The following is a 15,114-nucleotide window of genomic DNA, read 5'->3' as shown; positions in this document are numbered from 1 at the left end:
ACTCATCTCACAAAAAAATAGAGAAAACATTTAAGTGTCAACTGATAAGGGAGAAAGTTTATTTTTTTAAAAAAGAAACATATATTAGAGAAGCAATATTACTAATGAAATTCAAAATCTTTGTCCTTTATAATGTACATTAGAAAAACATGCCAATCACAGAGATACAATATACATTGAAAAAGGACACAGTAGTCTCAATATCAAGACAATTCTGATAGAACCTAAAGAGAATAAGACAGAAAAAACAAAATAAAATAATTTAACTGATCTTCAACAGGTGGGCCACAGTGCCTATTCTAAAGCAGGTGCAAATTTACTCAATGATCCAAAATTCCATAAAGTTGCTACACCCAGCGTTACCACTGCTTTCGCACTAGTAAAACATCTCAACGCTTCTCTTTGTCTCTTCTTAGTTGATGCAGCCTTTGGGTTAATAACTGAAGGTAAATTCAAGCCTGTATAAACCAAGTTCAAGTAGTAAAAACAGAAAACCATGTAACTTATATTTCATAACTCTTCTTCCTAGAAAGATGGAAGACAAAAGCTAGGACAGAGGATATCACAAAAATAAATTACTCTGTATTTCAGAAACAGTAAGTTAGATGCTGGGTAGTCAATTATTCTCAGCCTGTATTAATTATTTCATTTTTCATACGAGAAGTGAGACATCATGATATCTACCTTCGAGAGGTCATTTTAATCAAATTACAGAAGAGAATAAAAACTGGCCTACCAAGCACCAAAAGTGATAGAGTTGGCTTTCACTGCTATCCATTCTGAGTAAAAGGTGTCTCAGAAATACCTTTAAAACAGAACTTTCATAGAAAAAGGAAATGGATTTCTGCTTTATCAAACAAAAAAGATTATGTAAGTTTATACATCAAATACTTCCAATTTTAAGAAGAAACATACCTGAAAGAAAGGCTAGTTTTTTCTTCAAAATGGGTAATATTACTGAGGCCTCCATTTTAGTCCAGTAAACTTCCTCCAGTAAATTTTCCTCTCTGAAAACACAGAAAGTTAAATGTCAACTGCATAGTATTAATTACTCTATGAAATATATCCAGGCATACATTTTTATTATGCTTCACTTTATTGTACTTTTTTTTTTTTTTTTTTTTACAAATTGAAGGCTTGTGGTAACCCTGTATTAAGCAAGTCTATTGATGCCATTTTTTCACAAGTATTTGCATATTTCCTGATTGCTGTGTCACATTTTGGTAATTCCTGCAACATTTCAAAGTTGCTCACTATTACTAAAGTTTCTCGCTATTACTATTATTTCTCACTATTACTAATTTATAATGGTGGTCTGTGATCAGTGATCTTTGATGGTATCACACCAGAAATATTACAATTCACTGAAGGCTCGGATGATGGTTAGCTGTTTTCAGCAATAAAATATTTTTAATTAAGGTACAATTGTTTTTCTGGACATGTTACTGCACACTTCACAGACTATAATATTGCGTAAAGGTAACTTTTATAAGTACCGGAAAACCAAAACATTACTTACTCAGCAAATACTTGCTATAAACCTATTCCATTTCAAGCTCTGTGCTTTCAGCTAAAGCAAAAAACTCAAGTCACAGCCTTATCCTAAAAAAAGTAGTCTTTTGAAAAGAAATCCGAGATTATTTGGAGAAAGAAATGTAGTCTTAACACTTGTCAGATAATGACTATTTAAGCATGACTACTTAAAAGAAGTGTATTATTTTACAGTTTTTGCATATACAACTAAACAAACAAACAAAAAATCACTACTATTGGCACCTGCCCGCAAAAGAAAACATGTTGTCAAAGAAACATGATATGTTCTCTTCAAGTTTTACCCTTGAATATTTGTCTGCAATTTGGTCATTCATTTTTGTTCTACATCAGCTCAGGCTAACATACAAACAGTAGAAAGAATGAGGGGAAAGTTGATGTTTTACATTTTTAACCTAAAATAGCAGCACTTCATGTTTCTAGATCAGTATCTTGATCTGATGAGTCTTTTCTTCAGCTCTACAAGAGGCAGACAGCGTAGGCTCATGTCTAAGCTCCTTTCTCTTGTGATCAGCTTGTCAAAGATCAGATGTGAACATTGGATAACAATGATTATGAATGCTAACATTTAGCAAGCGATTATTACAAGGCATACACTGTTCTGATTTACTTGTATTAACTTGATTATTCCTCACAACATTTCCATAAAGTAAGTACTATTATTAATCCCATTTTACAGAAAAGTAAACTGGAGTTGAGAGAAGTTAAATGTGGCCCAACATCTCAAACCTAGTAAGTTGAGATGTTAGGACTCACACCCTGGGAATCTGGTTCCCATAACACTGTTCCCATATCACACCATCAGCTTACCAATCAAACAGGCCTGAAAACACCCAGTGACAGTCGGCCAAGTGAACAAGATGGAGTCCAACTTTTGTATCATCAGTGAAAATGTCAACGTGGTGAAAGGGCATTATTAAGACACACTAAAAACTATCATTAAAATAATTTTGAACTCACAGACACCATGAAACCTAGGAAAAAAGAGAACTGCTGATCGAGGCTGTCAGAGGGATGCTCCCACAAAGGAATTTCAAACATGAGGGAGTAATGAAGATACAGGAGCAACTCAGTCATAGAAGTATCAATAGAACTGGCTTCCTAACCAGACTTTTCCTATGGTATAAGCACAGACAACTTCTCAACTCCCTTTGGGTCCTTCCTACTTTTCTGAGCCTCATAAATTCTGTGAGTTATACAACATTCTCCTAATGAATCCATTTCTGCTTAAGTTACCAGAGCAGACTTCTCTTTTAGTCAATGGAGAAACCTGACCAGTACAGGAAGCAAAACTGCAGTTCAGAGTCTGGTAGGTCATATATTCAATCACTCAATGCCACTGATTGCTCTTTGTGCTCCCCCCCCCCCCCCCCATTCTGCTGTTACTTATTCTGAATGAACACTGACGTTTTAAGCCTTGTCACAATCAGCTCAGTTCAGTCGCTCAGTCATGTCCGACTCTTTGCAACCCCATGGACTGCAGCACGCCAGGCCTCCCTGTCCATCACCAACTCCCGGAGTCTACCCAAACCCATGCCCATCGAGTCAGTGATGCCATCCAGCCACCTCATCCCTCTGTCGTCCCCTTCTCCTCCTGCCCCCAATCCCTCCCAGCATCAGGGTCTTTTCCAATGAGTCAACTCCTCGCATGAGGTGGCCAAAGTATTGGAGTTTCAGTTTCAGCATCAGTCCTTCCAATGAACACCCAGGACTGATCTCTTTTAGGATGGACTGGTTGGATCTCCTTGCAGTCCAAGGGACTCTCAAGAGTCTTCTCCAACACCATAGCTCAAAAGCATCAATTTTTCGGCGCTCAGCTTTCTTCAGAGTCCAACTCTCACATCCATACATGACCACTGGAAAAAACCATAGCCTTGACTAGACAGACCTTTGTCGGCAAAGTAATGTGTGTGCTTTTTAATATGCTATCTAGGTTGGTCATAACTTTCCTTGCAAGGAGTGAGCGTCTTTTAATTTCATGGCTGCAATCACCATCTGCAGTGATTTTGGAGACTTTAGACACTGTTTCCACTGTCTCCCCATCTATTTCCCATGAGGTGATGGGACCAGATGCCATGATCTTAGTTTTCTGAATGTTGTCACAATAAAGCCCAACAAATCAGGGCTTCCCTGGTGGCTCGGTGGAAAAGAATCTGCCTGTCAATGCAGGGGACACGGGCTCAGTACTTGGTCCAGGAAGACCCCACATGCCATGCGACAACTATGCCCGTGCCCCACAGCTCAGGAGCCAGCACTCCAGAACCCATGAGCCACAACTACTGAGCCCACATGCCTAAAGTCTATTTTCCACAACAAGCAAAACCACTGCACTGGGAAGCCCGCCTGCAACAACTAGAGAGGGGGCCCCACTCACCCCAACTGGAGAATGCCCACACACAGCAACAGAGACCCAGCACAGCCATAATAAATAAATGCACCCTAAAAACAACAACTAATCAGTGCCTTAAAAAAAAGAAAAGCTGGAATTCTTCAGGCATAAGAAATAATAGCTGAAGGTGACCCTTTGAGTAACATCTGTGTTATGTGAGCTTTGCAAGTCAGGTTATCAATTTTATGCCAACAAGTGCCAAATTTTTCACCACTGTGTTCTTCACATACTTAAAGCACAAAAGGGAGATGGTTCAATCTCTGGTATACATTTATCTTGGAAAACTATAATATCCAGAAGCAATAGTATATTTTTCATCATTCTCCTGAGACATAGAAGCTGTATCCAAACTTTCCATGACTTCACAAAAGCACCTCAGCATGGCAAAATACTGATTTTTGTTTAATCCAAAAGCCTTTTTCTTTAAAGAACATCTTGAAAGTGATAAAAAAGTAATCTAAAGTAATGAGAAATGTGGGTTTTGGATGTGTGGGCCAAGATCAAACTGGTGAATAAAATGTGAAGCAGTCAGAGATGAAAGCGGTAATGTTTACTTTTTACATTTTCCTCCCTTCTAGAGTCTCCTTTCCACCAATCTCTTTCATTGTTATCATAAAAGAGGTGGGTAATGAAAAGTCATGATTACTGTACTACTAGTTCCAGTTAAATCTAGTTTTACAGAAGTCATTTAAGATTTTTCAAGTCCATCAAGCACAGTCATCAGAAACAAACAAACAAAAAACAAATCTGCCTATTTATAGTTATCTTATATATAGTTCATAAAATAGTTAAGGTATTGAGTTGGCCAAAAAGATTGTTCAGGTTATTCCGCAAGACATCTTCACAGCCAACGCAACACAAAACAAAATAAAGAGAAAATCCTGCAAAATTTCACTATCTACTGCTATCATCACAATAAGTGTTAAATATGGGGTATCTGCTCATACTTTTCCCCAGTAGGTAGATCCAGATCACTGATTTTTCACTAGAAACTTATTGAACCTAAACATACCTGAGTGAAATATTTCTTGAACAAGGAATGAAGTCAATGACAGGTATATACCTGATATGAGTTAACGGAAAGTGGCAAGGAAAATAAGTTTTTAAAAATAACTTGCCAAGTGAAGCAGGCTAAAAAAAATAGCAGAAAATTCAACAATTCACAACGTGCTTAACACAAACATGTCATATTTCATATATGGTATTTAAAACAATCTAGATAAATTAAGTCACAATTTATTATTCATAAAATAAGCAGAAAGCCAGTTTATAGCAGGTGAGATGCCTTGGAGACTGGTGAATATATAGGAAAATGTGCAACCATGACTGCATGCTGCCACCAACCAAAAGCAAGAAACATTGAAGTAAATTCTCATTCCTGGGTGCAAAATAAATCCTATCTGAAAACAGAGCCCGTCTACAGTTAGAGATGAGAAATTCTGAGAAATTCTGAAAAATATAGAGAGACTAGGTTTCAATGGAAATTTGTATCTGTCTTCTAGTTTGAACATCTTAAGATCTTGAAGAGGTTAAAAAAAAATAGGAAAGCTGGGGCAACTAAGTAGTTAAACTGATATTTTGCCTCCCCAAGGAGAGACCAAGTCCCATTTATCTTCATATTTATTTACTCATTCATTCACTCACTTAACAAATCTACAATAAGCATCTACTAGATTGAATCAAAGCAAGATGCTCTGGATATCCCTGGCATTCATAATATATTTCATTGATGCAGGGATAAATCAATGAACAAATGAACAAACAGTAATACGAACAGTAAAGTGAAACACACACCCTAGGAGTCCTAACATCATCACAACTACTTGACCATCAACACCTCGTGGTATGATCACAGATCACATGTGCATACTTCTCCTTCAAAGCAGCTCCTTCCAGCTTCTTCTACTGGGACCGTTTCCCAGGGATCCAGCAGCTACATAACCACCAGATGCTGGAGAAAGGCAGGTCTATGATGATGGTAAGGGGGACCACAATGGGTTCTACCAATGGGCAGCCGTTAGAGGGCAGCAGAGGATGTGTAAAGCAGCAGGAAAAGAGAATTTCGGGGCTTTTAATCAAGACTGCAAATTACACTTCATAAGACTGTAATTGATGATATGAATGGGTGCACTGTAACTCCTCTTTCACTGAGTATAAATCAACCAGTTTATTTGGAAAATTTAGTTATTCTTCGAAGAGCATTTTTAACAACCACTGAAAACCCATTAGGATAGCCTAAGGCTAACTAAATCTTCTCTAATGAGTCTACATCATGTAGACACATAATGGCAATGAACAAAATCAGAATGCAGGCTTGCTCCCTTAGCCTTCTATTTCCAGAGGAAATACTACAGTTGTCCTTAAATTCAGATTACAAATACTTTCAACTATTGTTACAAAGCAAGAGCAACCTTAGATGAGAACAAATAAGCACACCATAGAGGTACTAAGTATTACCTAGCTGGGCACATCACCCTACATATCCATATGAAAAATTATGCAGAAAAAAACATTACTCAACTTTGCAAAAATATATCAATAAAGCAGATCAACAGTTAAAAACACATGTCATTTTTGTTACTGTAGGTGCCAATGTATGATTATTAATCTGGGTTTACAATAACATTGACAATTCTGAAAAAAAAAAAAAAAAAACCCAAGCCTTTTAGATAGACTTCAAATGAAAATGATCAAATGCTTAACTTTCACAACAATACAGATCTATCCAAAACAGTAATTCTTCTAAATAAAATTGAAACCTGAAGTATCCTCGTTTGACAACATTTTTACAGAAGGGTCAGGACTTAGTTTATTCTGTGAGGGAGGGAGAAAAGAAGAAAGGGATGAAGGAAAGAGAGAAAGTTCCAGGTTTTCTATGAAAACATAACCTACTTTGAAAGATAAGAAAACTCTACAGTAAAGGTCCAATGGGACTTGAAAAGTCTTACACTGTATTTAAATGTCAAAAATTTTAAAGCTAATGGTAACGATAGCCTGCCACTTAAAAACTCTTTTCAAAAACAATACAAGCAAGTACCCCTATATCACCCTTGCTGCCCCTTCTCCTCAGGAGTCAGACTCGAGTATGCACAAAGGGAACTCAGTTCATTAAGGACTTCCTCACCTCTTGAGTTAGTCTACCAAGTCCTTAGCAACTGTAAACCTTCATTTTTTGAAGGTTCAGCTTCAGAAAGTCCTTTATTGTATGACTTTTTCAAATTTTTGGCTTTTCCTATCTGTGTTAATTCATAAGTAAATCCTTCCTCGCCAAAACTGGGGCAGCAAAAGGAATACTGCTTTAGAGAAGTGAATGAGGCTGATGGAATTCCAGGAAAGACATTTCTGGCATCCCCAGCTCTAGAGTACCCCATGGCTAGAGAGTCTCGGCTCTCTGAAGTGAACTCTCTTCACCACAGCTTTTGAACCTGAGTATCGCACTGAGCTCCAAGAAGCCTGGGCCGCTTCCTTCCCCAGGGCAACGGGTGTGTCCACTGGGTTCACTGCTGCGGAACAGGGCTGTCTCAGCCATCAGGGGAAGCATGTGATAACAGACTCATGATCTTATTTCTAGATCCCAACCTCTCTTTATCTGCTGTAGGTGTCTCCTCCTTTCCTCTTTATCTCAAAATTTCTCTGGATCATCACTAAATCTGTTCTCTACTGACCTTTATCCTAGAAAGAAGTGTTCCTACTCTATATTCAGCAAAGACATACATACCACCTTTCATTGCGATAATCTCAGGCTAAATCTAATTCAGACATATAATCGTCTAACCGATTGAACAAAAGTATCATTAGGTTCCTAATTTTTGTTTATATAATGGAAAACATTTGGTACATATCAAACAGCACACTGGAAAAAAGTTAAAAATGTATAATAGTACAAAAGAAAAGTTAAAAAAATGTAAGTTAACTAAAGATATGGAAAACTGTTCACAAAATGGAAATTATTATGGCATTACCCAAGTAGAAAGAAGCCAATGGAACATATGAAAGTTATTTTCCATCAGGCAGAAAGTCCATTAAAAAAACAACAATGTATGTTACAATGTATTTTTGAGGCAAAAACACAAAAACAATACTGAACATACTGTAAATCCCTTAACGTGTTCAGTAACTAAACAGTCACATCACAATTATACATGCAGCCAAGTAATACAAGACATACGGAAAACTATGTACAATATGAGCACCTCTTTTTCCCTCAGAAGGCCTGCTAGCAACGCTAGGTATCTTTCCCAAGCAAAGTCCTCCCCACTGCACACCCTTCTGCCATGGGGCTCTGTCCTGGGGAGCTGTTCTCCCAGAAAGGCAGTTTGGTGTAGCGGTAAACATCATGGCCTAGGCCTCCTTGACTAGGAGGCAGCCACTTACTAGCTAGGTGGTTTGGACAATTACTTTACTTTTCTTTTATGGGCATAGTCACTGAATCTAACTCACCAGACCCAGGATTAGGTGAGCTAATACAAGTGCAGTGTTTAGTATACTCTAGAATGGTAAGCACTCAATGGCATCTATTTTTAACAGTTCAATTTTCCTTCCTCCATCAGCTACTATTCAGCTTTCTACCACTGATTCTCTACAGAGGCCACAGTCAAAGCATTCCCACTGAGGCCTTCTTGGTACAACACACTAAAACGGGCACAAACATATCACAAGTAGCTTAATACATCTTGGCATTTTTTTTCAAGTTTCAAGAATATAATTTCCCTCTCAAAACAACATAACTATATGCACTGCAGGTAGATTCTTTACCATCTGAGCCACCAGGGAAGCCATAATTACATTACTATCCCCATTTTTTCTGATGAGAAGACTGAGGCACAGAGAAATTAAGTAATTTGTCCAAGGGCAGACAAACACTAATAGATTCAAAACCAGTGATTAGAACCACAGAGGACATCTACTTCAACTTTTTCACCTTACTGATACGGAAACTGTCTTAGTGCATGCGGGCTGTCCTAATAGAAATAGCATAGATTCAATGGCTTATAAACAGAAATATATTTTTCAGTTTCGTTCAGGCTGCTAAAACAAAAATAGCATAAAGTGGGTGCTTATAAATAAATTTATCTCCCATGGTTCTGGAGTCTGAGAAGTCCAAGATCAAGGCACAGACAGATCCAGTGTCTGATGAGGGCCTCTTCCTGGTTCTTGGGGGGCCATCCTCTACGTCCTTACTTGGTAGGAGGGCAAGGGAGCTCCCTGGGGTTTCTCTTAGAAGTGTACTAATCACCTCCTAAGGCCCACCCAAATACTATCACACTGGCAATTAGTTTTCAACATATGAATTTTGGGGAGGATACAAAGATTCAATCTAGAGCAGAAACTGAGATCTATAAACACAGATTTACTGTTCTAACACTGAACAGCATGTTGAGTAATAACATGAAACCCAAACTCCTAAAACCCTGCACAGAGCTTCTCTCCACTATACTGTCACATAATAAAATCAAAATTGAAAACACATGAATTGACAGAGAACCACTATTTCTACATATGTGAATAGTTTCTTAAAATAAATGTCCCCACAAAAACTTACTCACGAATGTTCACAGCAGTATTATTCATAACACTAAAGACATGAAAACAACTCAAATGTCCATCAATTCTGAATGAATAAAATATGGTACATCCATACTATAGAACATTAGTCAGCAATTAAAAAAGGATTGAAATATAGATGCATGATACAACATGGATGAACCATAAAACATTATGCTAAAAAAAAAATTATGCTAGGTCAAAGAAGCCAGACACAAAAGGTCACAAACTGCATGATTCCATTTTTATGTAATACCCAAAATAGGCAAATCCATAGAAACAAAGCAAATTAATGGCTGCCTGGATCTGGGTTAGGTATGGGGAATGATTGGTAATGGGCAAAGGATTCTTTTTTGGGGTGATGGAAATGTGAAATCAAATTGCAGTGATGATTCTATAACTATTAACGTATTACTGACCAGAGATGTATTACTACATCTTTTGTTACCCAAACGTTATTGACCACAGACATTTCAATATTCACTTTCATAACAAATCACCAGCCGCAGGCATTAGTTTCTGCAAAAATCCCCTAGCCAAAAATGTGTTAAAGAATCACTGAATTGCAGCCTTAGAATGGGTGAATTTTGGGACCATAAATTTTACTTTAATAAAGCTATCAAAAAATAATTTAAAAAACAGAACTGAACATTTTATAAATCAGGAAAATCTGGATGAAAGTGATGTGCACTTCAACTATTAAAAAATAAAAACTAAAAATATGTAAGCAATTTGTTCCAGAAAGTCTATAAACTGAACTGTTTATGCTGAACAATTTATCCCCAACTTACACTGTAATTAGAATACCCTGCTATGAAAGAACTTCAGCTACAAAGACAAATTTCTTTCAACATTGTACCTTCTGGATGGTGTAAAATAAGAAGAAAAGATTAAATGGATTAAATAGAGGGAAGAAAGGAGAGTGTAAGCAATAATACTGATACCACTTTTGCTTTACAGGTGCCCAAACTGCCACCGTAAGTAAACTGGCACTACAAAAGGGCATTCAGATCGGCTTTTTACTTTTAACCTACGGGGAGATTCATAAATAATGGTCTCTTGGACTTCCCTGGCAGCGCAGTGGATAAGAATCCGCCTGCCGGTGCAGGGAACACAGGTTCAATCCCTGGTCCGGGAGGATCCCTCACACTACGAAGCAACCGAGTCCTCTGCCACAACTACCGAGCCTGTGCTCACCAGCCCACGAGCCACGATGCTGCAAGTACTGGAGCCCGTGCGCCTAGAGCCTCTGCTCTGCAACACGAGAAGCCGCGGCAATGAGAAGCCTGAGCACTGCAATGAAGAGTAGCGCCTGTTCACCGCTACTGGAGAAAGCAATGAAGTTATAGTGTAATCAAAATAAACAAATAAACAAAATTTTAAAAATAAAGAATGGTCTCTTAGGGTATCTCAAAGCTTTCATACAAATATACATAAAAACATCCAAGATTTGAGTAAAGATTAAATACTTGTTTCTTTCAACAGTATCATATGTCCTAAAACAAATCATCTGCTTTGGAGAAAAGTGTAAAATATGCCTCTGAATTAAAATAATACTAAGACTTTTCAGCATCCCATAAAAATCAGAGGCTTAGAGGATCACTGAATGCAAATCACCTTAAAACATAACCTGCACTTGAAGGGTGCAGTGATCTGTATATAGTTATCTGTATATTTCCTTATGCATGCTCTGTCATGTCCAACTCTCTGCAACCCCATGGACTGCAGTCTGCCAGGTTCCTCTGTCCATGGGGCTCTACAGGCAAAAATACTGGCGTGGGTTGCCATTACTACTCCAGGGGATCTTCCCAACCCAGGGATTGCACCCGTAACTCCTGCATCTCCTTCACTGGCAGGCAGATTCTTTACCACTGAGCCACCTGGGAAGCCTAGGTATGTAAGGTACATTTCCTTATACCTCCAAATAAAATAACAATGACTAGCATTATTGAAAAATGTCCTATATATAATAATAAAACAATATTCTAGTCACTTCATCTTCACTGCTTCATTTATAACTCACAACTCTGAGACTAGGATTACTGTTATTTCCACTTAACAGCTAAGGAAACTGAGGCTAAGTGAGATGAAGAGAGCTTAACCAGCCCAAGCTCATGCAGTTGAAAAGCAGCAAAACTGGCATTTAAACCTAACGCTGAATCCAAGGCCTAAGTGCCATTACTTCTCATGCTCTTGTTTAACACAGTGACCTATATTACGATATGAATAAGGAGGGTCTTCAACATGTCTCAAATAGAACTGCTCATTTTTTTTAGATGTAATGACAGTGAGTTTATGTTTATTAAAAACAGTACCTTATCTCTTGTTGATGACACTTTAACACTTACAAACAAAATATGTCTGGGATTTGCATCCATGATGGGGAGGGGGAATATACATGGAGTAGGATTGGTCACATTGATAACTGTTGATAGTCAACAGATAACGGGTAGACAGAGGTTCATTTTACTACTCTCTCTGCTCTTGCATCTTTGAAAATGTCCAAGATAAAATTAACAAAACTAAGTCTTTAAACATACCAATACTGTAAAAGAGGAAGTCACAATCCTTAACAACATTTTAACATTTAGCAATATTTTCCTTATTTCAAAACCAAGAGACAGGAAACAGGCTACCCATAATTTTTAAAATTTTTCACATATTCACCATCATATCCTAAAGTTCTTTATGTAGAAAGATCTGAGTATTTGGTCTCCAACTAAGACTGTTGAGGAGGAAGAGACTAATTCTGACACATGCAATAACCAGAAGATAAAAAGAAGAAGGCAGGCAGGCAGATGCCTACTTTCAGCACTGTGTCAGCACTGCAGACTTCTTTCCTGCCCCTTTACATCCGTCTCACTTTGTGACTGGAAGCATTTTTTCAGAAGTCTTCCTCTCACTGTATCATACTCTTTTATAAGTAATTAAATTATTAAGAAAAGCAAAATTTATGTCCACAATAGGCATTCACTGTGATGGATGAACAGAATGGCTCAGAAGACAGGAAGCGCTCTTAGGTGGAGACTCAATTAAGTACCATGTTGCTTGACTCAGAAAAGAATGAGAGTCCAAAGGTTTTGCATACAACATATTAACACATAAGAGCATGTTTCAAATTTAATAACAATTTGTTTTACCTATACAGTCAGTAAAGCCAAAAAACTTACTTCTGAAATCTCAAGTAGGTGTTAGCTCAGTCCTTTGAATGTGTCTACTTGTTTGCCCAGGACAAAGCCTGGAACATGACCAATGCACAATAAATATTCGTTGAATAAACTCCCTTCTTATAATCCTGCCAGCTTTCTCATTTAGGTGTCACTGGGCAGAATAATTAGGAAGAAGGAGAAGAAGCAAGGGAAAAACAAGTTTTAATAATTTTATCTGACAAAGCACTATGAACAGAGCACACATTTACTCTGTAGAGAATATTAAATTACATAGTTCAGGGACCTTTACTGAAACATCTTGGGGCCTGGCCCATTGGGATCATGAATGAAGAGAGGCATTTTATAAAGCCTTCTTTATGCTGAGCCAACCCTTAATTTTGGCTTTTAGAAATGGCTTGTTTAACTTTACTACATTTATAGTCCAAGTGAGTTTTCATTATCTATTTTCAACACTTGGGAAAAGCCACTGTTTAACATGAGCACTTTTTCATTTTCGGAAGTTGTATCTCCACTTTAATTACAGCATTCATCATCAGCCCTCCTCCACCTCACTTTCTCCCTTTAACATCTATAAAATACTTCCCAGTTCCTAGTTCTTTCTTGCAATATTTAAATGGCTCCTGACTCGGCACCCACATCTCACCTGGCAGATCATCTGATCTGTAGAACCCACGAAACAACCACAGAAGAAACTTCAGACTCCTCTGGATAGCCAAAAAAGAAGCTTTTGACAGCAAGTATTTCTAATAATTGAAACAATATCATCTTTGCCATCAACTAATACTATATTCTGGAAGGGAGATAATGGCAACAGCAATTGGAAAGAATACTACTTTTCTGTTGGGACACACAACATACAAAATTAAATTTTCTAAAGTGAGAAGCTATATCAATTATTTACTTTACAGAAAAAAGATGTAAGTTTAAAAGGGCTTTCTTGAACTGGCCCCTGCTTCTAGCACAAAGTTAGGTAGGAGGCAACAAGGCAGCCACTTCCCATTTTTAATGACTTCTGCACTGTGTGTGGGGGGGGCCCTGAAAACAAGCGGAGGCAGCAGGGTATCGTGAGGAAGAACTAGCGTCAGACCGAGCTGGGATCAAATCCTACCTCTGCTCCTTACCAGCTGTGTGACCTTCAGCAGGTGGCTCCACCACTCACCCTGGCTTCAGACCTCGAGAGGGCCCAGCTGCCATTCTGGGTAGGGCGAAACCCCACCATTCTTTCAATAAATGCCTTTACAGCTTACATTCATTTCAATGGCTTCAATCCTTAAAACTACAGGGACTAAAACTAAGACAATCACCCTCCTGAACTCCCTCCTAAGAGCCTCCCCACTCCCAGGAATCTCCCTTGACATCCATCGATCGAACACCGAGGCGAACGGAGGGACAGACAATCCTTCCCCTACAAGAGGAGATAAAGACAGAGGGAAAAAGTGCGCTTTGCGACAGTAACAGAGGGAGTATTCTCAAATCAGTGTTCTCATAAGTCCCTAAGACATCAGCCTTGCTCACAGAAATGCAGACCATAAGGAATCTTCATCAATATAAAACTAAATCAGAACAATTATGCTGATGAAAAATACATCTCCAAATCAATAACAAAGCAAAAAACATTAATAAACACTCCAGGCTCAACTGTATCTCCTTAAACACAAATTTGATATACAACAACAACAACAAAACCCAGTTTGGATCACAAATTTAAAGCTGAAAAACAGAATGAACAAAAGCTAACAGAAATGAAAAAAAAAGGTGAAGAAGATAAAATTCTATCAGAATTGAAGATCAAATTACAAGGTGCTCAAGAATAAATACAAATAAAACTTATAAAAGGCATTGAAGAAAACAGTAAAAGAAGCAAGAGGATGAAAATGACATGATGAAGTAAAAAACAGAACGCTTTTGAAATGAAAGATAGACAAGATATAATTATGTGTAACTAGAGTACCAATAGAAGAAAAACAAAACATTAGAATATTTAAAACTACAATCCAAATGAAAGTGTCTCAGAAACAAAAGGCCCAACTATATATATTAAAAGAATCCAGCAGGTAGAAGATTGACCTGCTACAACAAACTCCAAGACTTCAATCACAATGAAACTATTATCTGTAAAAATAAAAGGGAAGATGAAACCAGGAATTTCAAACAAAAGGATCAAATGACTTATAACTGCAAGAAAATTAAGCCTGGTATCAGATTTCTAAAAAAAAATGACATAAAGAACAAGGCCACATTTGTAAGCAAGGAAACAAAGTGGGAACCAAGCTGTCCTTCCAGGATCAAGGCTACAGAAAAACAACTTTAAATATGTAAGAACTCAGGGAAATTGTGTTCACAAGCTCTTCTTTAAAAATCTACTAAAAATTGAGGCAGATCTAACCAGTAGGTGAGTGGGAAACTTCAAAGACTGATAGTGAGGATTTAACAAATTTAACTGTAAACCTAAGTGCAAAA

The 15,114-nt window shown here is 37.7% G+C and overlaps 1 protein-coding gene across 2 annotated transcripts in view; it reads right to left on the bottom strand.

Moving 5' to 3' along the window:
• The window catches only part of SESTD1 (SEC14 and spectrin domain containing 1), a 134,349-nt gene that overhangs the window by 88,149 nt on the left and 31,086 nt on the right, over positions 1–15,114 (bottom strand). For both annotated transcript variants that reach the window (XM_061135397.1, XM_061135398.1), the window contains exon 2: positions 916–1,007. In XM_061135397.1, the coding sequence (XP_060991380.1) occupies positions 916–970 (55 nt within the window). In that variant the 5' untranslated portion in view covers positions 971–1,007. The remainder of the gene's footprint in view (positions 1–915; positions 1,008–15,114) is intronic.

Source organism: Dama dama, chromosome 33 (genome assembly GCF_033118175.1).
Source record: "Dama dama isolate Ldn47 chromosome 33, ASM3311817v1, whole genome shotgun sequence".
NCBI lineage: Eukaryota > Metazoa > Chordata > Mammalia > Artiodactyla > Cervidae > Dama > Dama dama.
Note: the sequence above shows the minus strand (reverse complement) of the source record. Positions and strands in the feature narration are given on the sequence as shown.